Consider the following 26,973-nt stretch of genomic DNA (forward strand, 5'->3'; position numbering starts at 1 on the left):
TCCATTCACTGTGTCATTGACCGGTTCCAAATAACATCATTGTCTGCAAAACTCATCCAACCTTCCTGAAAGGAATGCTGAAGGCACTTTATGAATCACTTCATCGACTGATCATTATGCTTCCAACCAGAACAATATTGTTCAGATCCTGGAAGGTGTCAACCAGTGCTAACCCTTGCACCTTGCCTTCTCTTTCTACAGAAATGCATCGAATGCAACAGCTGCAGAGGAAGCAATCAGCACTTAAAGAGAAATTATCAGGGAAGCAGTGAACAAACTCCAGCAATTAAATCTTGCAGGTATTTCAGCACGTCAGATTTTTTTGTCAATAAAGAGTTATATGTGCCCAACCTGGCAAATAGCATTAATTACTCCAGGTGGCAACAAATGTTTACAGAAATTTCTGAAATGATCTTTTTCCTTATAGTTTTTGAATGAAGTCACCTTAAGATTGTAATAAGAAAATACTAAAAGGATGCAAAAGTAATCTTCAGAAGTTGAATTAGGTAAAAGAATGTTCCTTTAACAACAACCTGTCTTCATACAAAACATTAAATGTAAGCTAGCTGAGACGCTTCAGGGGAGTGTTATCCAGCAAAATTTGATGCCAAGTCATGTAGGGAGATATTACGGCAGATGGCCAAAGGCTTTTTGAAAAATTACAAAGCAATGTGAAGGAAAAAAGTGAGATGGAGTGGTTTAGGGAGCGAATTGCAGAGTCTCAGCAGTTAAAGGCACCGCCACCAGTTGTAGAGCAATTACATTCAGGCATGAACCAGAGGCCAGAACTGGATGACTGCAGATATGTTGAAGGGTGTAGGACTGCAGGAGATGTGAAGGGGTCAGGAAAGTGAAGTGGAGGGTGGATTCAGGTGATGGAAATTTACTATCTTAGCCGTGATGATCTGAAACTCACCTCTGGCCAAGATAACATCAACATTACAAATAAATTGGTTCAGTTTCTCATTTAAACAAATGGCAAAGAGAGGGACAGAGTTGTAGACCATGACAGAAGTGGAGATCTGCTCAGATATAAAATTAAAACCGCACCAGATCATCGTCATGGTCAATCAAAGCCTGAAGACCTAATTTTACCCATATCCAACCGGGCCATCGCCATTAATGTGACAATCTTAGCACATGCTGTTCACATACAGGTGGATGTGAATAAATCACCCTGACCTGGGTAAAATGCTGAACTCACCTTAATCTGAGTGTTTCATAGAATATGCAGCCAACACAATGGAACGACACATATCATCGAGCTCAGCATCAAGTTGCAGTTTTCAATAATTCACATCCAAAGTTTGACACCATTTTGAGAGAATGGTTATGAGGATGAGTAATTCTCTGAGACCCCGGTGTGAAATTAGTTTGGACAATCTTAACCTGCTGATCATGAAGCCAGAATATAAAACAGCTCAAGATATGTATATGTTGAAAAACATTATAGATACTGAAAATTAGAATACGTTACAATGCCGCAGAGCTGCTCTTCGTTGGTCAGTCCTGAGACACAGATAAGGTTTATAAACAAAAATAATGCTGGATATACCCAGCAGCTCAGGCAGCATCTGTGGAGAGAGAAACAGAATAAATAATAACTCTATTTCTGTCTCCACAGATGCTACCTGACCTGCTGAATATTTCCAAATCTGCAGTTCATTGCTGTTTGACATTTGGCTTCCATAGTCTCTGGAGCCAGTTATTCATTGCTTTTCATACTCTGGTTTGTGACTGAAGGATTTGTCAGTGATCCATTACAGCCTCTTCGTTTCGGTCCATTGTAACCGCCAGGCAGGCAATAACAGGGACACTGTCCAGTCCAGCTGAGGATTGCCAGTGCTGGACATCACCCCACTTGCCATTCGTCATCATTTTCGGAGTCACACCAGCCTCCCCATTTACAATGACTTGGCAAAACCACTACAGAGGTGTTTAAATTCCCACTGGCCATTTGAGGGAACGGCAGTCAACATCTGTGCCCTGGGCATAGCTCACTATCCAGGAGGGAACCACAGGATGGATCCATTGCAGGGAAGGAATCATCAACCTTTTGCTCTGGATGTTTGAGAAATAAGCAGCACAAACACAAACTATTTCTTAGAAAAACTCCTTGTCTCCTTAAGTATGAAACAGTAAAGTTACAATGAACAACTCACAACTTGTTGCCATAGCAAGTGCAGGCCAATATGCATGTGAGCACCAGGTACGTCCTGTGGCATCCAGTCCTATTCCTTTGTTCTTAGCATTCTGCTACAGCTTACGTGACATGTATCAGAGTTCAGGGGCAGACATTTCCTGGTTAATATGCAGGTTCTCAAAGCATTGCTCCATTTGCAGTGAATCGTCACTGCCTTGTGTCAGGATGTGGTAAGACTGATGACCTAGTTCATTGTTTAGCCTTTCCATTTCCAGCTGGAAAATACACAGTGTCCAGTCGTTAAGTCAGCTTAGGTTCCCCTTACACTCTGCTAACTTGACATTCAGCAATGGTCCTTTTACAACATCTTGTCACTGATCCCACTGTGGATCAGTATTCCTGGCTTTGATCTCCCATAAAACAGTCGATACTCTGGACAAAATCTGCACAGGTCGTAGACACTGCCTGCCTGACAAACAGTAGAAGGTGACCCAAAGAATAACTGTGACCATGGAGCACATCACATTAATCTGCCTAGTATGTTCTGCTGCAGGGGCACCACACTTCTCCAAACTGCTGACTTTGGAAATCTGAAATAAGAACCGAAAATATAGGAAATACTCAGCAGGTCAGGTGGCAGCTGCGGAGAGAGAAACAGACTTAATATTTTGGTCACTGAGCTTTCAGCAAAATAAGTAAGGGCCACAACTCGCGAAGATGGGTTCTGATGAAAGGTCGTCAACCACTAAGGTTTGCTCTGTTTCTCTCTCCACAGATGTTGTGTTGCCAACATGTTTCCAGCATGTTCAATATTCACCTAATTTCTCCTCTTGGCAACTCAGGAGTCATTGCTTTGATTGTTAGACGGGACATCCAAATGTCAGGCTTTTCATGTCATACAAAAGAAAATTAAAGTCATGTTATTATAACCAACACTGACACAATGACAAAGTTTCTTTGGCCAGATTTCACAAGAAGTACATTGCCAGTGTCACACTAGAGGGCATTTAAGTCAGGAGAGGAAACCTCAGTGTTTACTCCTCAGTTAGATATGTAAATAAAACAAAAAAAAATTACCAGCGACCTTCTGGGGAACCCGTTTTTCCCATGGTCGGGATACCAAAAACGAGGGCATAGGTTTAAGGAGAGAGGAGGGAACTTTAAAGGCAATTTGAGAAGTGGTTGACATCGGGAATGCACTACCAGAGGAGGTGGCGGAACCAGCTACAATCACTATGTTCAAGAGACATTCAGACAGACACGACAATAGGCAAGACACAGTGAATACGGTCATAATGCAGGCAAATGGGATGAGTGTAGATGGGCAAAAAGGTCAGCACGGATGTGGTGGGCTGAAAGGCCTGTTTCTGTGCTGTACAATATGATTCTATCATCCAGCAAGTGGCAACCAGGAGTTAAAGCCAGCAGTCATGAAATTCAATAAACAGTTGAAAATGGGTAATTAGCAAGATCTACAAAGTGGACCACTGAACTAGCTCAAGACATTTATTTGTGTCTGCTCTTTGGATTCTTCACATAGCTTAAACTGTCCTTTTGTAGTATAATGACCTAAAATGTTATAACATTTACAATACTTTTTATGACAGTTCAATGCCTTTATGACAAGTTAGAGAGCAATGAATTTGGCAGGGTTTAAGACAACTGAACATATGGATGAGACCAAAGCTACAGAATGTCTGGGACTGTGTGGATGTGTAGGGAAAAGTTCGGAATGGTGTATAAAATTATCTGCAGAAACATCGAATCTTTAGAAAGACGTATGCTGAGTTTATTTTTGTAAAGAATTCAAAATAGACAAAGTCATGAACTTTGTTACACTTCTTAAGTTTTAACAGGAAATTTATTTTTAGAAGTACTCTGCTTTTAGAAAAACAAGGGATGAATCCTGGATTTTGTTCCTCAAAAATTTCAAAGTACCGGTTAATAAAAACAATTTGACCATCAGCTGCCCTAATAATTGTAACTTGTCTGACATGATATAGCATGCTTGTCACTTCAAAACTATTCTCCCTTTCAATACTATTTATTATAAAACTACTAGACAAAATATATGCATTGTACAATCAGGCACGGAATGCTAATGTCAAATATTTCTTTATCTATGTATTACATAATAAAAATGCATTTATTAGCCAAGTATTAGTGAAAGTTACACTGCACATTTTACCAGTGAGGACCGACTGATAGAAAAGAGGTGTAGTCCAACCAATGGAAGGAAGCATTCAAAGAAGACCACAGATTATGACAATGGTAAGCCTAAGACCAGAACTATAATTGGTGAGCCCATGGTAAAGATCATGAAATAAGATTGGTGAGCCCATGGACACGACTGTGGTTTATGATGATGGGCCATGCATAAGGCTATGAACTATGATTGGTGAGCGCATGGATAAGATCATGAACTACGACTGGTTGTTCATGGACAACACCATGAATTATGATAATGGTGGGTCATGCATAAGACTATAAACTATGATTGGTGGATTCACGGACGGGGCCATGAAATTTGATGGTGGTAGGTCTAAATGATCTAACACAACAAATACAATATCTATAAAGCACCATCAATGTATCAACACAGGACAATGTACCAATAAGTATGTTGTCAAATGAAAATTGATGCCAAACCACACAAGAAGAAATTAGGTCAGATCACCAACTATTTGCTCAGAGACAAAGCATTTTAAAAAAAGGCAAACAAGGTGAGAGAGGGAGTTCCAGAGCCCAGGCAACCGAAGGTGAACCAGTGATTCACTTGCACTCTTTCCAATTTAATGTAGTGCATTCAGTGCTTACAATGTGGCCTCTTCCACATTGGAGGAGCCAATGAAGATTGGGTCAACTTTTTGCCAAACACCTCAGTTCAATCTGTAAGGGCGACCCTGAGTTTTCAGTCACCTGTCACTTTAATTTTCTGCCCCGCTCCCACACACCAACCAATATCTTTGCCCTCCAACAATGTTCCACTGATGCCCAGTGTAAGCTCGAGGAAGAGCAGCTCATCTTCTGACTGGGTATGTTGAAGCCTACAGCACTAAGAGTGCCTTAACAGTTTCAGATAACCATTCTTGTCTCTACATGGATGTGGCTATACCTCTCTCTTTCAGTTTGATTCACTTTTCTTTCTGTCTCCAACCACAGCTTTTTAAAGTAATTGTTTCCTTAACCACTTTGGGGTGCAGCCTATCACATTCCTTCGCTTCTCTCTATCCTCATCTCTCTGCAACCTTACGTGTTAATTTTGTCACTTTTCCATTTCCATTGAAGGGCCCTTGACCCAAAGCAACAGCTCTGTTTGCCCCTTGCTCCCATTGATGCTTCTTGTCCTGCTGGCTGCTTCCAGCATTTTGTTTTTGTTGCAGATTTGCAGCAGCTGCGGTATTTGCATTTTATTGCTGATGCTTTTGCAATAATTGTGTGGACAGTTGCAAGAATAACCACAGAGCACAAGCTTCCTGCAATCCAATGCATATGGCACACAGTGCAGGTGGCCATGTGGTTCTCATGCTACTCCATAATCTGCTCATAAAACCACAGAGCTCAAGCGGAGGAAGATTGCAGCAGCTCAGACCCCTCCTCACACAGTACGGATGTGCTTCACCGGACATAGAGGTCATGAGCCACAGCTGGGGAATGCCAAGGCCAGGGTTAAATCATAAGATATAGAAGCAGAATTAGGCCATTCAGCCCATTGAGTCTGCTCTGCCATTCAATCATAGCTGATTTTTTTTCAATCCCATTCTCCCGCCTTTTCCTCATAACCCTTAACCCCCTTACCAATCAAGAACCTATCAATCTCTGTCTTAAATAAACCAACGACTTGGCCTCCACAGGCCTCTGTGGCAATGAATTCCACAGATTCACCACCCTCTGGCTGAAGAAATTCCTCCTCATCTATGTTTTAAACCACAGAGCTTTATTCTGAGGCTGTGCCCTCGGATCCTAGACTCTCCTCCTGACGGAAACATCCTCTCCAAATCCACTCTATCCAGGCCTTTCAGTAGCTGGTAGGTTTCAATGACGTCCCCCCCTCATCCTTCCGAACTCCATCGAGTACAGGCGCAGAGCCATCAAACGCTCCTCATACATTAAGCCTTTCATTTCTGGGATCAGTCTTGTGAACCTCTACAGGGCCAGCACATCCTTCCTTAGATACGGGGCCCAAAACTGCTCACAATACTCCAAATGCGGTCTGACCAACGCCTTATAAAGTCTCAGCATTACGTCCTTGCTTTTATGTTCTGGTCCTCTAGAAATGAATGCTAACATTGCACTTACATCCTTTACTACCGACTCAACCCACAAGTTAACCTTAAGGGAATCCTGAACCAGGACTCCCAAGTCCCTTTGCACCTCTGATTTCTGCATTCTCTCCCCACTTAAAACCCCATTTAGAATAACGGTTCTACCATTATTGTTAATTCTCCCTTTGTTTATGCATTCATTCTCATGTTTTGCAGCTAAATATTCCTTTGAAGCTGTGTTTCTTTGAGCAACTTCTCAACTATCGATTTCCTTTGCTACCTGGAGCAAAGGGCAGCCTGAGGCCAGGATCCCACAACATGCTGTGTCAATCCACAGCAACAGTACGGGTATATCCACCCAACAGGCATTACAGTATAGTTTGTTGAGATAGGGACTTATCCATCAAGTCCTGTATAACTTTATAATGTTAAACCTCGTATTACAAAGCTGTGATGATTTTTTAAACTTTATCACAGGGTTTCAGATGGAGAGCTGGATTAAAATTCTTCAGGATAGGTTGGTGTAATAAAAGGTCTGAAGTTTCTGTCTGATTATCCTAAACCTTTGGCACAGTGTTGGTGCAGGCTGCACAGAAAACAGGTGTAAGGCCAGGTTGTCTTAAGATTTCTGCAATCTTCTACACGGGTTGTGAAGACACCTGGTTCATGAGCAGGCCCTGCCCATAAGCAGCGCGTCTCCAAACTGAACTAATTGCTGTTGGATGTTTCTGCAGCTTGTTATCATTTGTGGCTTTTGAGGAAGCTCTGGCAACTAAACCTGATGATGCAGGGCAACAGTAGTTAAGTTTTCAAAAGTTTAGAATATACCTTTATAAATTTACTTTGAAATGGGCTAAACAATCCGACAAGAAAATCATTTGGATTCCTTTTGTTTAAAAAGTAATTTTCAGTATTTTCATCCTGGATCACTGCAGTTTGGCACTGGGTGGCACAGTGGTGCAGTAGTTGGTGCTCCAGAGACCTGGGTTTGATCCTGATTTCTGGTGCTGTCTGTGTAGAGTTTGCACGCTCTTCCAGTGCTGCTTATATGACGTTCTGTGTCTGTGATGCTGCTGTAAGTAAGTTTCTCATTGCACCTGTGCGTACATGGACTTGTGCATCTGACAATAAATTTGACTTTGACTGCGCGGGTCCTGTGACTACATTGCCAGTTTCCAATGACATGCAGGTACTTTAGTCGGCTATTGTAAGTTGTCCTTCGTGTAAATGGGTGTCAGGAGAATCAGGGGAATTGATGGGCCTAGGAGAAAGTATAGGCCGCGGGAGAAAGGAACTGATGAGGTTGCTCTGGCACAGGCTTGATGGATTGAATGGCTTCCCGTATCATATGAGAAATATGAAAATGCTTTTGCTTTGTGCATTTTCATCAGTGTTGCAAGTTGCCACTCTCAAATATACCAAGAAACTGTTTTTAAAGCAAATTTCACAAAACAAGTATGTCTTTCAAAACACTGATGATGGCACTATACAGTGGTGTCCATAGCAGCAAATAAAGAGCTTTTGAGATAACACCATCTTCCAACTCAGCTGGTATTCTGTAGGGTCCGGCACATCAGCTGCCTGTCAGTTATTATCTGATAAGGGTTTCCATCTCCACCTCCTTTTCAGATCCCCACATTCTTGTGAGAAAACCTTTCTCCTCAACACCCCATCAATCTTTCTACAAATTACCTTAAACCTGTCCCCATTAGTCACTGGCCTTTTTACCAAGGGAAGCAGATCCTTTCTGTTCACTTTGAGGAAAAAAACATTTTGGATGCAATCTGCATCAGGTTTGTTGATTGTGTCTGGAGCAGACTTTCTGGCTTGAAGCTAGAAACCATGAGTTGGTGAAGGAAGGAGGATGTTTAATAGCAAAGCACTGAGACGGTCAGATGCTGTTGCTTACTTTTGGAATTATCAATGAACTCGTATCCTTTCAATCATTCTTCTCAGCAGCCTTTTAAACAGCAGATGCAACTGAGCCCACAGAGGAAGGAGTCATGGAGTGGCATGGATAGATGTGTGATTTAGGTTTCTGACTGCTCAGCTGGGTGTAGCTCACTTCTCCACAGTTCGTCGAGAGTAGAACACACCAGCTCCTGATGACACAGCTGCTGCACTTGCACTGTGGTGCTACTCTTTGTAAGGGTCATGGGAATCACTGTGTTGAACAGAGCCAGTGAGGGATTCAGCATCACACCAGGTCTCTGCAGACGTTGTGCTTGTGGCAGCCCCGGTCTTGGGGGTGTCTCCTGGTGCAGCCGTAATTCTTCCCCTGGAGCTAGGTTCCAGTCTGAGTCTGGAGTTTTACTGCAGCACATCCTAGGCCAGAAGGCAGGTATAATACAGCCACTGAATGTACCTTGTACAATAATAAACTAATTCCAATTCCAAATTGCCTGAAGAATATTCCAGCACTTGCAAAAACTCCCTTCAGCAATTTTCAGTATTTTCATCTTGGTAAATTGTTTGTTATTGTTACATGCACCTAGGTACAGTGAAAAACTTTGTTTTGCATGCCATCCATACAGATCATTTCATTACAATAGTGCATTGAAGTAGTACAAGGGAAAACAATTACAGAATACAGAATAAAGTGTTACAGAGGAAGTGCAGTGCAGGTAGACAATAAGGTACAAGGACCATGATGAGGTAGATTGTGAGGTCAAGATTTCATCTTATCATACAAGGGGACCGTTCAATAGTCTTGTAACAGCTGGACAGAAGCTGTCCTTGTGGCTGGTGGTACATGCTTTCAGGCTTTTGTATCTTCTGCCTGATGGGAGGGGAAGAAGAGAGAATGTCCGGGGTGGGTGGGGTCTTTGATTATGTTGGTTGGTTTACCAAGGCAATGAGAAGTGTAGACCAAATCCATGGAGGAGAGTCTGGTTTTTGTGATGTGCTGAGCTGTGTCCACAACTTTCTGCAGTTTCTTTTGGTTTCGGGCAGAGCAGTTGCCATACCAAGCTGTGATGCATCCAGATAAGATGCTTTCTATGGTGCATCAATAAAAATTGGTGAGGGTCAACCGGGACATGCCGAATTTCTTTAGCATTCTGAGAAAGTAGAGGTGCTGGTGAGTTTTCTTGGCTGTAGTGTCTATGTGGTTGGACTAGGACAGGCTATTGATGATGTTCACTCTTGGTAACTTGAAGTTCTCAACCCTCTTGACCTCAGCACCTGTCCTGGACCACTGCAGTTTGGCATTGAGTGGCACAGTAGTTGGTGCTCCAGAGACCTGGGTTTGATCCTTATCCCCAGTGCTGTCTGTGTGGACTTTGTACGTTCTCCCTGTGATCATGTGTGTTTCCCCCGGATGCTCCAATTTCCAAAGACATGTGGGTAGTTTAATTTGCCGGTGTAAGTTTCTCTGGTGAAAGTAGGTGACAGGAGAATCAAGGGAAATGATGGGTATGGGAGAAAGGAACTGATGGGCTGAGTGGAAGCAGCCTCGCCCTCCTCAAACACCATCCCCAAACACATCAGCCTTTCTCCTTCAAAAAAACATTGTAAAGTTCCCATATTCACAGAACACCAGTTGCCCTTGACATTCATTCTGTCTGGTTGATTCAAGGACCAGATATTTTGGTAATTGTACAGGAACATACCTTAATATCAAGATTGGTGGCATCCACTTTCCTGCTACCCTGATTCTAGCAAGGTGTAAACACCACATCAGTCCCTGACCATCCCTGTTGATTCTTTGACATCTGTGCTGTGGGAACAGTTGGAAAATATATCTTCTCTATGGAACTACTTGCATAAAATGTATCTGTCAGTATTTGTTGTTAAGGTGCCATTTTCCTCTATTGTTCTCAGACCTGGTACAACTTTATGTAATAAAGGTGGTGCCAGAGGAAGGAATTAAGGAGAAGAAACTCAACCATTGTGTTTGGGGGAGACAGTATGGTCAACTGTTTCCATCTTGTCTCCACCCCTATTATTCCTGAGTTGGAGCCAATTAAGTAAATAGGGCAATAAACAATCTGCTGGAGGAACTCAGTGGGTCAAGCAACATCTGTGGGGGAAAGGAGTTGTGAATGTATCAGATCAAAACCCTGCATCGGGATTCAGAAACATTGATAATTCCTTCCCCTCCAAGATGTTGCTTGATCCATTGAAATCCTCCGGCAGATTGTTGCTGCAGCTTCCAGCATCAAATGAATAGGACAGACTCCCAGGAATGTATCGGCTCTATATCACAACAATGCTGTCCTTACTGCAGAGCTGTAAGCAACTGGCCAGCAGTGACTTGGTGCAATAAATCATTCTGAAGGAAGGCAGAAATGGGCAGTAATGGTCTCAGCGTTGATGCTGCTTGCACGGTTTCATGAAGGCATAGCTGGAATGTACTGTCACTGTAATGCAAAGGCCAGTGAGCTCTATCTCCAGGCCACCATCGGTGCTTTGTCCACATGGCCAGTCTTTCCCAGGGCTTTTATAGACTGCTCAAGGATCTTACCTGGCTTCCAAAGTAATTAGATGGCAATCCCCAGCTGGAACTCACCAACCTTGGATATTGTGGACAGTTTTGGTCACCCTGTTACAGGAAAGACATCATTAGGCTGGAAGGAGTGCAAAGAAGATTTACAAAAATGTTGCCAGGACTTGAGGGACTGAGTTATAGTGAGAGGTTGGACAGCTAGGACTTTATTCCTTGGAGCATAGTAGACTGAGAGATGTTCTTACAGAGGCATATAAAATCACGAGGGTAATAGATAGGGAGAATGCACTCAGTCTTTTCCCAGGGTTGGGGAATGGAGAATTAGAGGGCATAGGTTTAGGGTGAGAGAGGAAAAATTGAAAAGCAACCTGAGGGGCAACTTCTTCATGCAGTGGGTGGTGGGTTTTTAGAGGAGCTGCCAGAGAAAATAGTTGAGGCAGGTACAAAAACAACATTTAAAAGATATTTGGACAGGTACAGGGATAGGAAAGGTTTAGAGGTACATGGGCCAAATGCGGGCAAATGAGATTAGCTTTGGTAGGCACCTTGATTGGCATGGATGAGTTGGGCTGAAGGGCCTGTCTCTGTGCTGTATTACTCTATGAAACATTGGATACTGGTACTGAGGCCTTCTGGTCAGTGTAGTTTAGTTCCACACCATCAATATTTGTCCACTAAACCATCAGGAAGTACTGTACGTAGTTTCTGGGTGACGTGACACTGTGACCTTTTACATTTCTTCACAGATGGTGATTTTCAGTCTGACAACGGGCAGTGTAAAGTACATCAGGGCAGATGTTACAGCTGTGGTCATAGAAAGACAAAACAAGATGATGAATGTTGTGGGGAGAGGGGAAGTAAAAGTAATCACACCGTCAAAGAGAGATCAGATGAGCACTATTTTGAGACAAGGATTAGTGATGTTCCCTCAAAGCACCTTCAGGAGAAGAGGTCAGTTAATATTAATTATATAAAAGAATTACCACACTCCTTTCTAAAACCCAATTGTTGCCTCTAATTGCAAACCAGTTTCCTATTGTGCCATATCATCTCCATGGCGATATCATGTAACAGAGGTGTGATGATGTCATTGTACACTTTCAATGGCATCATTAGTTCCAAATCAATGCCTGGTCAGTTCTACTTTACCTGTCCCCAGGCAGATTTACTCTTGGATTTCTTTGGTTCAGTAATGTGTTGGCATCAAATGGAGATCTTGGGCTCCAGTATAGTGGTTGCAAGTTGTGCCACTGCTGGAACAGGCAGAAAGGCAGGTGGTCCAGGGCACCTGGAGCCAATGACTGCTTGAGGTCCTTGTGAATTGCCATGTCACCAACGGCCTGATGAACCAAACCTCTCTGTGGCCCAATGGGCTGTCCGTTAAACAACAACGGTAGGCCCTGCATAAAGGTATGGTTTCAAAAACATCTTTGTCACTGTTCTCCACCAGCCCCTGGCTTTCCCATTCCATCACTGATCTGATGATTCAAATGTTCTATCGTGACCACTGTATCGACCCCACATCACAGTCTCCGCACACCCTGACCCCATTTTCACTGTGCCTTCTCCCCAAGACTTTATTTATTTTAGTGAACAAGATTTTCAAAACGTCATATTCTAATTGTGTGCAGCAAAACTGCCAGAACCGGACTAGTATCAGTTTATGGCAAATTGTCTGCCATATTTACTGTATGACAAGTGACTCCACTCAGAAAATTAATCCATCAGTTGCAAAATACTTTGGGACTTTGCAAGGATATCTTCTAAGACTTCTTCCATCGGATTTTCTCTAGCCTGCATGTACTGTATGTATGTTATTAACATGTTTCTAAATAATCAGATCTGCACAGTAAGATATTGTAAACTGTGAGTGTTGAACCCTTTTATCTGGTGTTAATTACACTGAGTCACTGCAACCAATGCCTGTTTACTGCCATAATCATGGTGCAGGGCATGTTCAGAACAATACACTGTAAATACACACAATCTTCTTAAAAGCTAATGTACCAACAGAGCATAACAACACCACTGGCCTCCAGGAGTTGGCCACCTGGCTCCACAGTGCCCCCTTTTCCAAGATACAAGGACTCAGAAACAAGCTGAGAGTGAGACCAATGAAGAGTAGAGTTTAGTGGCATGGCTGCCTGAAGCAAATGGAATATTCTGATATGAAAAAGCCGATCTAAAACACTCAGAATCTGTCCCCCACCGCCCCCCCCCCCCACAACCCCTGGCAGTTCATGGACCCCTCCCCACCTTCTCACAGGCCAGAAAGCAATGGGTGGTGAAAAGTCAGGGAGTCAAACAACGTCCCATCATCATTGTGCGTCTCGACCCTCCTGGCCCTTCCTCTACAGATTTCCATCTAATGGAAAATCTAAAGAAATCCTTGACCCCATCCTCCTACTGATGGTTCAATCGTTAGTTAACATTGTTTTGAGACTTTCTTGTGTGGATTGAGTTGATAGTACTGATATCACATATAGCACTGAATTGAGACAGCTACTTGTGCATGAAGATTTTCACAGCTCATTTATTGATTACTTCTCTGTTCCCTTTGATAGCATCTTTACATGGAATAATGCGCTTCCTGAGAACCAGAGTGGAAGAGTTTGGACGAGGCAGAGCTCTCTGGTTCTTCCCTATGAGTGGGAGGATGACTGTGAGATGATTGACTGGGTGATTGACCAATATGTGCAGGAGGATTACAGCATTTCTGCCTACTACAAGGGCAAGATCATTCTGACCCTAAAGGATGCTTTGGGAATCACGTCAGTGACTGCAGATTCAGAAAACCTACCTAAAAGACTCCAGAGTCATGTGTTTGAAACAAACATCCCGGTCATCCCAGAGGTCTGTTAATTAATTCTATTTTTAAGTGTGAGATTGTCATGCCTTCCATTTTCCTTGTTCAGTTTTCTGCCATCACAGAGTAGGAGAGATTTCTACATGCAGTTGCTGCTTTCTGTAGCTTCATCCACCTCTCCTTTCTGGACGTGTGAACTGAGATAACAAGCAAGGACAGGTCACTTAAACGCTTTGTCCTAACCAATCGCAGTCTGACTCTTGTTCAGTGTCAATAGATATCACATTCCAACAGCACTCACTGGGTAATGAGCAGCACATGATCCTGCAGATTTTCATCCTCCTGTTACATACAGCCCATGACAGCTAAACTTACCGACTTCACTGCAGCTAGCACAGCACAGGACAGGACAGGCTGTGATGGAGATCTTTCCGATCTGCATAGCTGTCACAAAATTGCATACGGCAGTTCACCCGCTAAATCTCTGGGAAAATTGTGTTCTCAGTGCATAAGACAATATCACCTAAGGTCTAAAGGATTGAAGGATCAGGATTGAAGGATTGAAAAATCAAATGATAATTTTAGGGCAAAAAGAACTAATGATAAACAAAGTGCTTAAGGCATTAACAGCCATGATTTTTCACCTCAAGGCTCTGAGCTTGAGTGTGGAACACTTCCTGAATACACATTGAGCTCACCACCTTTTGTCCCAGGCTGGGGTACTGGAGATACATGACTCAACGGAAAAGCAATGTGGGGAATTGGTGCCTAAGATTTTTCTTTAAAAAAGCCACTGTGCAGACAAACCTACCTGAGCGAGTATGGGTGAAAGGGGCAGATTGATGTACACCCAGTGAGTTGACTAAACGTACAGCAGAGATCCATTGCGCATACAAAGACCTTTTGAAAGGCAGTAACCAGAAAAAGAAATTTCTCTCTGCAGTGTATGATTACTAATTTAACAGTTCAGGCCACCACTACAGTGGATTGATGAGTTCACAAGTAGATGAGTAAGCACATACATGCCACCCAGGGCTACCAGCCACTCAGCTCGTTGTCAAAATGTGAATGTTCTCTTTCTGTATTTCAAAACATTTTGTCATTAGGAAGCAAAATTAATTTTTCATAAGCAGTATTAAACATTCCCGATAGTCAGCAACTCAGAGACATGAAAGTCTGTCCGGATACATCTTGAGCACTTATCCATAAGGGCGACATTTTCTGACAATCAAGCCTTGAATTGAAGGGTGTGCTGTAAGTAGTTTAATGAAGACTAAAGAGCACAGATGGTATGTAAGACAGCATAAAAGGTATTCCACTTAAACTAAAGGCTTGGAATAGCCTAAAATAAGCCTGTTTCCATAGTGACTGCTTGAGCAGAACACCAGGCACCGTGCCCATGGAATTCAGGTCCATACTGGTCTTTTCATGATGATGTGTACGAGGACATTGAAAATACAAGTTTCATGTAGCGTTTGAATGCTCTGGATGACTGACATTCGTAATAACACACTGCTTCAGCTTGCAGTTCTGCCCAGTTACATGTAGCAGTCACTGCTTCTGCTTTGTGGCTACTGTTTACATTCACAGAGTTTTATTGCAGCACTTCTGAACTTTGCATCACCCAAGCACCCGAGGTCTAATGGACAGAGGCAGCAGGCACATTCACAGCAACATATCCTAACAACAAAATAGACTTTGCCACAACACTGTCATTTCACAGAGTGACACTCTGCTGAGAACTTCACTAACCAGATAGAAGTACAAATCTGAGTGTGAACCAGTGTTACTATGGAGCTAAAAGGCATTTTTGTTCAGATAAAGGTGTTTGCTGCATAATTGAATTACTTTGTGTTTTCTTTAGAGTCAGAGTCATACAGCATGGAAACAGGCCCTTCAGCCCAACTGGTCCATGCCGACCAAGATGCCCATCTAAGCTAGTCCCATTTGCCCACGTTAGACCATATCCCTCTAAGTCTTTCCTATCCACATACCTATCCAAATGTCTTTTAAATGTTGTTATTAATTATTAACTAATTTTTAGTTATCTTACTGATTTGTATTACCTTTGAGCTCTGGACATACACTCCAGAGTCCCTCTGTTCCTCCACACTGCTTGCTATCCTTCCACTCACTGTACATTCTCCGTGCCTTATTTCATAGAATCATAGAATCATACAGCACAATTCAAAACTTGGTTCTATGCCAGGACATTAGACTAATGTATTAGCTTGTTTTAATATCATATTCAAGTAATATGTGAACATGGGTGAATGAAAGGGAAGTCAAGCTTGACAAACCTACTGGAGTTTTTGAGGGTGTAACTGGTAGGATAGATAAGAGAGACTCTGGACTCTGGATGCGGTATATTTTGATTTTCAGGCGCCTTTGATAGAGTTCCATATGAGGAGTTCATGTGCAAAGTTAAAGCAAGTGGGATGGGGTCATAAACTGGCATTGACTGAAAATTATATAGAGCAGAGAACATGGTTGAGAATAGGAGTAAACGAGGTGTTCTTGTGAGGGCAGGCAATGACTCGTGAGTGGGTTCAGCAGGGATTATTGCTTCAGCACCTGCTACCGACATTATACACCAATAATACAAAACAGGGAAGGAAATGTAATGTTTCTAAGTTTGTTGATGATGTGAAACTGAGTGAGATTGTGAGTACTGAGGAAAACCCAAAGAATCTTCAAGACAATTTGGACAATTTGAGTGAATGGACCAATACATGGCAGATGCACTTTTATGTGGATAAAAGATAGCCGATTCCAAGGGAAAACAGAAAGGCAGAATATCGTTTACATGATGATAAAGTGGGAGATGTAGATGTACAAAGGGATCCAGGTGTCCTTGTACACCAGTCACCGAAAGCAAAAATACAGGCACAGGAAGCAGCGAAGAAAGCAGATGGTATATTGGCTTTTATTGCAAGAGGTTTCAGGTACAAGAGCAAGGCTGCCTTGCTACAACTGGGGAGAGTTTTGGTGGGATGACAACAGAGTATTGTCTCAGTTTCAGTTCCGTACTTATGGCAGGATCTACCTGCCACAGAAGGAGTCCAATGAAAATTCACCAGGCTGATTTCTGGGGTGCTGGGACTCTGAGGAGACGTTGGATCCACCAGGCCAGTATTCACAAGCACTTAGAAGAATACGAGCGAATCTCATTCAAAGGTACAACATTCTTGAAAAAGCTAAGCAGACTCAAAGTGAGAAGGATGTTTCACCTGGTTCGAGAGCTGGGACATTTAAATCAGGGTCACAGTCCAGGATATGGGTAAGAGGTCTCGGACTGAGATGAGGAGAAATTTCTTCACTCGGTGGGTGGTGAACCTGTGGAATTCTCCACCATACAAGGCTAATAGAGAAGGAGATATTGAGATTTCTAGGCACAAAATTCATCAAGGGATATGGAGAGCAGGATTATGATACTGAGATAGAGGATCAGACATGAATGTATTGAATGGTGAAGGAGACCCAGAGGGTCGAATAGCCACTCCTGCTCCTACTTTCCATGTTCCATGTGTGGTTAGTGCAGGATTGTAAACAGATGATTTATTCTGCAAATTCACAGCAAAGGAGAGAGTGGTAAAATAACCTTAAACTGACTGAAGATCTTGAACATCAACATACTAAATTTAATTGCCACATTAAGCTCCACTTGTTTTATTTCTTATCCAAAGGTCTCAACCAGGAGCTTAGGTGATGAGTTCACAAAGATGCAGCATTATTGCACGTTGTTCACTCTGCTTCATTGTTTTCCCTGTAGCTCTGCTCCAAGTTAACTGTGACAGATTGCCAGCCACCTGAAGAAGACTGTAACAGAGAATCCCTAAAGCTCCAAAACTCAAGCCCTCTGCCTCCCTGTGAGATGTCTGCGGAATTAGTTAACATTCTTCCTGAAGTAGGGCAATCTGATGAATCCCAACCAGGTATGGCAACAAATCAAAAGCAGTTTATCAGACAGCTGAAAATTTCATAATGTAAATTTTAATATACGGTCATTCATTGTTAACATGAAGTTTTTTGAATGCTGTCTCCTCTGCCCATCAGACTTAAGATGACGCTGTCTGATGTAAATTCCTGTGTCAAATCTTCTTAAAAGAGAAATGTACAAAGAAACTCGCAAAGAATAGAAAGTACAAGCCACACTATCTGCAAGGTCTTAATTGACCTTCCAATGAACAAATGTTCTGATCTCTCGCCAGAATAGTTGTTAACATTTGAATGAACCTATTTGAAGTAAAGAATGATTAAACTGTGGCTTTGATGGAACGTGCATTTACCAGGAGCAGAATAATTTATTGGAACAGTTTTTGTCCTATGCCAGAGAGGCTGGCAGCAGATCCCAAACTGGATGGAAGGTTGACTGGTAGATGCTCATCGGTTTTTCACTCATTCTGTCTTTAGGTTGAGTTACAATGTAAACAGAAACATGCAGAGATTCCAGTAACAAATCTAGAACATTTTGTGTCTCTGGCCATATTTCCACACTCAAGTCATGAGAAACAAAAAGGTGCCCGTGCTGAAACCTGAACTAGAAACAGGAAATGCTGGAAACACGCAGTGGGTTGGGCAATATCTGCAGAGAGAGAAACAGGGTTAACGTTTCAGACTGATGGCTGGGAAAGTTAGAATTCAAACAACTTATAAGTTGGAGAGAGAAGGGAGAGGTGGAGGGAATGGAGAAATGTCTGTGATAGGGTGGAGACACAAGTAGTGGTGGTGCCGGCTGGGACAGGGTGTAAAGGCTGGTTAATTGCAGATGATCTGATGGAGGAGAAGTAAACTGAGGGGCATGAATGAGAACAGGAGAAAGATAAGCGATGCTGGAACTGTGAGATGCAGAACATTGTTAAACAAACTGTTGGAAATACTCAGCAGGTCAGGCAGCATCAGCAGGGAGAGAGAAACAGAGTTAATGTTACAAGTTGATGGAATGTTATCAAAATTGGCCAATTCTGATAAAGACCAGAAGGGCTGGTTATCTGAAATTGATGGTTATCATTATTGAGTCCTGAGGACTGTAACATGTCTTGTCGGGAAGTGGGGTGTTGTTCATTGATCTTATGTTATTCTTCATTGGAAACCAAAGACACAGAGGTTAAAGTGGAAGTAGGATGGAGAATTAAAGTGACAGGCATCTGGAAGTTCAGGGTCACCCTTGTAGAATGAAAGAAGTGTACTAAAAAGTGGTCTCGTAATCCTCCCTTGATCCCTCCTGAAAAGAAGCCCACATTGTGAGCATCAAATGCAGCAGACCAATCAGGGAAAGTATAGGTGACCCAGTTTCACCTGGAAGGAGTGTTTGGGTCTGTGTATGGTGGGAAATGGGTTGGTCGAGAAGCAGGGAATGCTGAAAGGGGAGTGGAGGGGACAGAGGGGAACAGATGTCTGGCAGTGGCATCTTGTTGAAGATGGCAGAAATTACAGATTATCTGTTGAATGTGGGGTGGAAGGTGAGGATTAGGGGAACCCTATTCTCCTCTGGATGAGAGGAAAGCAGGGGGTGGGGGGGTGAGAGCCCTGTCAACAATGGCAGAGGGGAAAGCATAACTAAAGAGAAAGGAAGACACGTCTGAAGCACTGGTCTGGTAGATGCGATCATCAAAATATATTCGATGGAGCGAAAGAAGCTGAGGCCATGGGTGGGAGGAAGTGGTCAAAGGATTTGCAGAATGTCTGTTCAGTCCTCAGGGATGACACTGAGCTTTCAGGCATTTTATTCCTTCATCATGGTCCCACCCACTGGCCGAGCCTCTCACACTGTTCCAACAGGGCCCAATGTAAACAGCAGTCCATTTTCTGACTGGCCATTTCTGATACAACAAGTAAATCTGGTTTCTCTCTCTTCAGATGCGGCTAGACTTGCTGGATAGTTCAGCATTCTCTTTTATTTCAGATTTCCAGCCACTACAGTGTTCTGCATCCCACAGTTCCCACCATTGTTTCTATTCCCAATCCTCACTGCATGTCCCGGTTACACCTCCTCCAGACAGTCAGCGCCTTTTAGTCTCCATCCTCATCACAAACTTTCCTTTTGTTCTCCCAGCTCTTCCCTTCCTCTGCAACTTGAAACATGCTTCATTCCTAACTTTTCTTGGTTTTTACATAAGGATTTCTAACACTTTCTGTTTTAATTTCAGATTTTTGATTCCTGCAGTATTTTGGAATTCTGAATAAGCCTTGCCTTCAAGCACATTTTGCACCATAACTCAGGCATTGCCTTCCACAGGCGCTAGGATACCAGCACTATTTCACACTTTATTCATTATTGACAGGGAGAAGTGATAACAGGGGACTGAAATGCTCTAATAAATGAGGCAGAAAGCTTAGAGGGAAATTATTAATCAGAATGTTCCAAAATCCTCCAAAGGATTTTTGAGGTTACTTTATCCATTGTTCCACATTTTCACAAAGCTGAAGGTCAGGCCAGTTTCTCACAGAACGTTGGGAAGACTGCAGTTATCAATCTTCACGAGTGACCATGTGGCACCAGATTCTTCCACCAATGAGATCACAACTGAGCTGTGACCCAGCCCGAGTTACCTGCCTTTTTCATATCCTTGAATAACTTTGATTAACAAAAATTTATCAATCTCAGCTCTAAAATTAACAATTGACCCTGGATCAACTGCCTTTGTGAAAGTGTTCCAAGTTTTTGTGATTTCAGTCTTTGCTCCTGTAATGCTGGCCTCCTGCCTTTAGACTCTGCCCCCAGTCCTCAATTTCTAACCAGCTGAAACCTAATTTTTCCACCCACCTAGCAACTAGGAAACTTTAATCAAATCATCCTGTAACCCATTAAATTCCAGGGAATGCAGCCTGGTTTGTGTAATGTCTCAGAACTCAGCACTTGGAGTCAGGTATTATTCTGGTAAATGTACAGTCCTCTCCCTCTGAGACTGGTATTTCCTTTCTCAAGTGTTGGTGCCCAGAACTGCTCACATCACTGCAGGTGTGGTCTCATCCATCCACCCCTGTACTCTGGTTGCTATTGCATTCATTTTCTGCCTTCCCCTCACATGTTAATGATTGACACACATGGACCCCCAAGTCTTTTTTAAATGTCCCATATTTCACCACTAAGCACCAGCTTGTTCTTTCAAACCCCAAGAAATGACCTCAAATTTGCCCATTTAAAATCCATTTGCTCCATTAACTCTTTATAACTTAATGGTTCTGCCTAACACTGCTGTAGTGTCACCTGTCTTTGTGTCATCAGAAAAGATGGATATATCATCATAGAATCATACAGCCCTTCAGCCCAACTCATCCATGTCGACCAATGACAATTGGTTTCTCTCCTTGGCCCATCATCGAACTCAGTTGGAACATGGTGAATAGATGCTTCCCAACACACATCTTTCCCAGATCTCCAGAGCCGCATCATCCCACCAGTTGAGATACTGGTTCATTATCCCCACTCTGCCCTCTGCTGCTCAGCCACAGGATGGCAAGTGACAGGCCCCTGTCGTTGCTGCAGGGTGTTGCAATAAGCAGAGGAAAGGAGGCATTGGTCGCAACAACTACAGAAGCTGCACCTGCTCCCCCATCTCCAACCTTGTCCATTCACGCTTCTCGTAACCAAAGCACACACACTGCAGGATGGCACATAATGGCCATGGGAGCTTCTGGAGAACAGAAGCAGAGGATTAAGACAAGCAGAAATGTGGAAGACAAGAGAGCAGAATGCAGCAGTTATCAGATGATGAGGTTGTGCATTTGGATTGCAACTTGGACCCTCTATTTCAAACTGTGGTTTTGTGCTTCTCCAGGAAGTGAAGAGCAGCATTGCCAGGAGGATGCAGACAAACAATACCGGGAGAACACGGCCACACAATGGCAGGACGATACAGCCGAACAGTGCCAGGAGGATGCAGACAAACAATACCGGGAGAACACGGCCACACAATGGCAGGACGATACAGCCGAACAGTGCCAGGAGGATGCAGACAAACAATACCGGGAGAACACGGCCACACAATGGCAGGACGATACAGCCGAACAGTGCCAGGAGGATGCAGACAAACAATACCGGGAGAACACGGCCACACAATGGCAGGACGATACAGCCGAACAGTGCCAGGAGGATGCAGACAAACAATACCGGGAGAACACGGCCACACAATGGCAGGACGATACAGCCGAAAAGTGCCAGGAGGATGCAGACAAACAATACCGGGAGAACACGGCCACACAATGGCAGGACGATACAGCCGAACAGTGCCAGGAGGATGCAGACAAACAATACCAGAAGAACACGGCCACACAATGGCAGGACGATCCAGCCAAATGGTGCCAGGATGACATGCCCAAACAATGGCAGGAGAATGCAGACAAACAAAGCCAGGAGAATGTGGCCACACAATGGCAGGACAATGCAGCCAAATGGTTCCAGGAGAACGCGGCCACACAATGGCAGGATGATACAGCTGAACAGTGCCAGGAGGATGCAGCCAAACAATACCAGGAAAACATGGCCACACAATGGCAGGACGATGCAGCCAAATGGTGCCAGGATGACATGCCCAAACAATGGCAGGAGAATGCAGACAAACAAAGCCAGGAGGATGTGGACAAACAACACCTGACGACCTCATCAGTCTCCATAAAGTAAGTCTATCAGGTAAAGAACTGCTCTGTCTATACTTATACCCTGACTGGTTTGATAGGTAGTATTTGACGACTCAGTTTAGTTTTCCATTGAATAAGTATTAATAGAGCACAGTTTACATAACTACAAAAATTTCTACAGAAAATCCTGAGCAGGGATTATTCATAAAAATAATTTAAATTCCTGATATAACTGTGCAATGTTTTTGTTTAATACAGGATTTATGATTTTCATTTAGTAAACACACCAAGGATAATAATAATTTATCTTTCTTGCTAACCTTGTTTTATTCCATTTAATAACAGCTTATTGCATAATAAAAATTCTGCATTTTGAACACTAATCATATACAAAAGGGTCTAAGTGCAGTTTCCGATTGGTACGAATGTTTTATCGGAACGCAGCAACATGTCACAATTGAATGGGCTTGGCAGCATAAAAACTGATGATTTCCAGCAACAAACGATCTGCTGCAGGAACTCAGCAGGTCGAGCAGCATCTGTGGGGGGAAAGGAATTGTCAATATTTTGGGTCAAAGCCCTGCATCAGGACCCAAAACAACAAAGCTCTTGTATTCCTGGGAGTGGCAACAGAAACTTATTCCCGGGTCACGGATGGACAAGAAATATAAGATGGTGCCCAGAACACTGCCTCCACAAGTTACACTGGGTAACAGACCTAACTCTCATAGAAATCATCCCGATCAGAAAGGGAGATGTTTCTACACTGGTCTTTGTACTTCCATGAATAATGGAATGAAAGTTTTCCTCTGTCCTCCATTGTAAATATGAACAAAAGAGGTTCAACCATTCTGAGCTATCATACAATATGTAAACATTGCAACATTTTGGTCATGGAGTCACAGAGTGCAGAAACTAACCCTTTGGTCCATCATATCTGTGCCTTCCGACACTGATCCCATTTACCCACATTAGGCCCATAGTTTTCTCGGCCTTAGGGATTCAAAGTTTAAATACAAATTTAAATAAAAAGTTCCACTTATAACTTTAAGCAACAGCACTGTGCTCCATCACATAATGACAATCCTGAGAGAGGTCAACTTCTAATTAATGGTTTCATTGTGACAAGAGCATTACGAACGACTACATTTAATGCTCTTTGCCTAGAAGTTGGACTTTGATGGGCTAAGCATGAAGTGCTCATGCCCACTTGAATATCCTGGAAAAAAAACTGTGAAATTGGCCAAAGTTATGTTAAAAGAAGCACTATAATGTAGCTCACACCAAGTCAGCTGCTAAAATGAGAGCCGTGCTACTTCCCTGGAGAGGGTCAGCAGAGCTCGAAGTTGGATTGTCAGATGGAACTTAATCCTGATAAGTGCAAGGTGATGCATTTTGGGAAGTCAGCTAGGGGTAGGACATGTTCAATAAGTGGTAAGGAGCTAAGGAATGTTGGTAATCAGAGGGATCCTGGGGTTCAGGTCCACAGCTCCCTGAAAGTGGCAACACAGTAGATAGGGTGATGAAGAAGGCGTATGGCATTCAGAACTGGGGGCATAAAATATAAGAGTTGAGACTTTTTTTGCAACTTTATAGAATACTGATTAGACCGTACCTGGAGTATTGTGTGCATTTCTGGTCTCCACACTTTAGGAATAATGTGATTATGCTGGAGAGAGTGCAGAAGAGATTCACTAGGCTGTTGCCTGGATTGGAGGACATTGGTTATGGGGAGAGATTGGACAGGCTCGGCTTGTTTTCCCTGGAGCAAAGGAGGCTGGTGGATGACCTGATAGATTTGTATCTAATTATAAGAGGCATAGATAGGGTAGATACAGCAGACAGAATCTTTTTCCCATGGTAGGGGTATCTTAAACAAGACGGCATTGACAAGGTGAGTGGAATGAGCTTAAAAGGGGATCTGAGGGGTAAGTTTTTTCACACAGATAGTGGTTGATATCTGGAACAGGAGGTGGTGGAGTCAAATACAGTCACCACATTTAAGAGACATTTTGACAGGCACTTGACTAGACAAGGCACAGAAAGATTTGAACCTAATGCCGGCAACTGGGATTAGTGTAGCTGGACAGAAGGTTCAGCATGGGTGGGCCGAAGGGCCTGTTCCTGTGCTGTACAACTCGATGACTCAATGACTCCATGAGCCTTTAACTCAGTTCTCTTTGCTAACCTTCTGCTGGATTTGCTCCTTGTTTTTCATGCCTTATAAATGAAAATTAGGAGTTTCACCTTTGGAATTGGTTTATTATTGTCACATGTACAATGAAAAACTTGCCTTGCATACCGTTCATACAGATCAATTCATTACGCAGTGCATTGAGATAGTACAGGGTAAAACAATACAGAATGCAGAACCAAATGTTACAGTTACAGAGAAAGGGCAGTGCAGGCAGACAATAAGATGTAAAGTCATGACAAGGTAGACTGTGAGGTCAAGAGTCCATCTTGTCGTACTAAGGAACTGTTCAAGAGTCTTATAACAGCAGGATAGAAGCTGTCCTTGAGCCTGGTGGTATGTGTTTTCAGGCTTTTGTATCTTCTGCCCGATGTGAGGGGGGAGAAGAGAGAATATCCAGACTGGGTGGGGTCTTTGATTATGTTGGCTGCTTTACCAAGGCAGCAAGAAGTGTAGACAGAGTCCATGGAGGGGAGGGGCTGGTTTTCGTGATGTGCTGAGCTGTGTCGACAACTCTCTGCAGTTTCTTGCAATCACGGGCAGAGCAGTTGCTATACCAAGCCGTGATGCATCCAGATAGGATGCCTTCTTTGGTGTATCGATAAAAAATTGGTGAGGGTCAAAGGGGACATGCCAAATTTCTTTAGCCTCCTGAGGAAGTAGAGATGCTGGTGAGCTGTCTTGGCCATGGCATCTATGTGGTTGGACCAGGACAGGGTGTTGGTGATGTTCACTCCTAGGAACTTGAAGCTCTCAACCCTCTTAACCTCAGCACTGTTAATGTAGACAGGTGCATGTGGACCTCCCCCACTTCCTGAAGTCAACGACCAGCTCTTTTGTTTTGCTGACATTGAGGGAAAGGTTGTTGTCATGACACCATGTCACTAAGTTCTCTATCTTCTTCCCGTACTCCGACTCATCATTATTTGAAATACGGCCCACTACAGTGATGTCATCTGCAAACTTGTAGATGGAGTTAGAGCAGAATCTGGCCATGGAATCATGAATGTATAGGGAGTAGAATAGGGGGCTGAGGACGCAGCCTTGTGGGGCACCAGTGTTGAGAATAATCTTGCTGGAGATGTTGATGCCTATCCTCACTGATTGCGGTCTGTGGGTCAGGAAGTCAAGGAGCCAGTTGCAAAGGGGGGTGTTGAATCCCAGGTCTCGGAGTTTGGTGATGACCTTAATGCACCTGTTTCCTTTGGCAATCACGGAAGTGACTGTTATGCACTGATGATGTCATTAAGTGCTCGACCAATGGCTGGTGGCTATCAGGCCGACAGGAATTGTGTAGAACTGTCTGGACCAGTTTTCTCAAAGACTGCTGAGCAACCTGGAAATGATCACTTGTGCAACCTAACTCAGGAAAACCGACCTTATGCACAATCTGCTCATAAGAAAACATAGCAAAGAAAGTCCAATTTCTCGGCAATAATGTTTTATAGGGGAACTGTGATTAACCTTGTCATTATTGCACAATAATCTCTGGAAAAAGTTGCAGTAAAATTCCAGCAATTTAATCTTTTTGAACAAAATTGCAATTTATTGCAGCAGTTCATTTGATAAATGTCATTTTCAAAGCAGAATATAATTCAGAGATCAATCTTTTTGATGCAATAACACTGTCTTGAAGATGACAGCAAATAAATATATAGATAGAGGGGTGCAGTAGTCTGTGGGTTTCCTTATTGGACTATTATCCAGAGACCAAGACTAATGATCCAGGGACACGAGTTCAAATCCCACTGTGGCAGGTGGAGAATTTAAATGCAGTTAATTCAATAAATTTTGTTAAGTGAACAAATTAAATAAATCTGGAATAAAGCTGTTCTGTGCAGTGGCAAGGTGAAAAGTATAGCAATGCTATAAAAATCATCTGGTTCCACATTCATTAGGGATGAAATCTGCTATTCTTATCCAGTCTGGTCTCTAATTGACCCAATGTGGTTGGTCCTTTACTCCGAAATACTCTTCAGTTCCGGGGTAATTAGGGATGGACAGTAAATGCCAGCCTTGTCAGTGATGCCCTCGCCATGTGAATGAATATTAAGAAGTTGTTTGCCCTGATACTTTACCCATCTCTGTTCCTTTTCACAGGGAGAAAGAAACCCCAAGATCCTTTAAGTATCAAGAGCATAGCTGACTGGAACAGCACCCTCATTCCACACTTAAAATCGAAAATCTCTACCAAATGGCCTGCTGTAATTGTAAAGAGTTACTTGCGAGAAGTATTATGTGAATGAGGAACTGGTGGAAATTAAAGTATCTTCACATCCTCTGGTTATTATTTGTTGAAGGAATGCATCTGTGAAATTCTATTTCCTGGGAGAATCACAGCCTGGTTTAACTTTTACCAGTTAATCTGTGCAGTTTTTATCAAAGTCTCATGAAGCCTTTTCTCATTGTGACAAGCTCTGATGCCCTACTCAATCTTTACTGATGCATTAGTGCAGCCAATCAGTGAACAGCAGCTGGCTAGTTTCTGGCAAAGACATCACTTGCCATGATCCTGCCTCCTCTGGTCAGCAAAGACAA

The 26,973-nt window shown here is 43.0% G+C and overlaps 1 protein-coding gene across 1 annotated transcript; it reads left to right on the forward strand.

The window, feature by feature from the left end:
- Window positions 1-213: 213 nt before the first annotated feature.
- LOC127581873 (trichohyalin-like) lies at window positions 214-26,664 on the forward strand. The gene is made up of 5 exons (XM_052036693.1): window positions 214-299; window positions 13,420-13,708; window positions 17,434-17,596; window positions 21,443-22,280; window positions 26,536-26,664. Exons 2-5 carry the CDS (start codon window positions 13,523-13,525, stop codon window positions 26,579-26,581), a joined length of 1,233 nt encoding a protein of 410 aa, XP_051892653.1. The 5' UTR covers window positions 214-299; window positions 13,420-13,522; the 3' UTR covers window positions 26,582-26,664.
- Window positions 26,665-26,973: the final 309 nt, after the last annotated feature.

This window comes from Pristis pectinata, chromosome 22, assembly GCF_009764475.1.
Source record: "Pristis pectinata isolate sPriPec2 chromosome 22, sPriPec2.1.pri, whole genome shotgun sequence".
NCBI classification, from domain to species: domain Eukaryota; kingdom Metazoa; phylum Chordata; class Chondrichthyes; order Rhinopristiformes; family Pristidae; genus Pristis; species Pristis pectinata.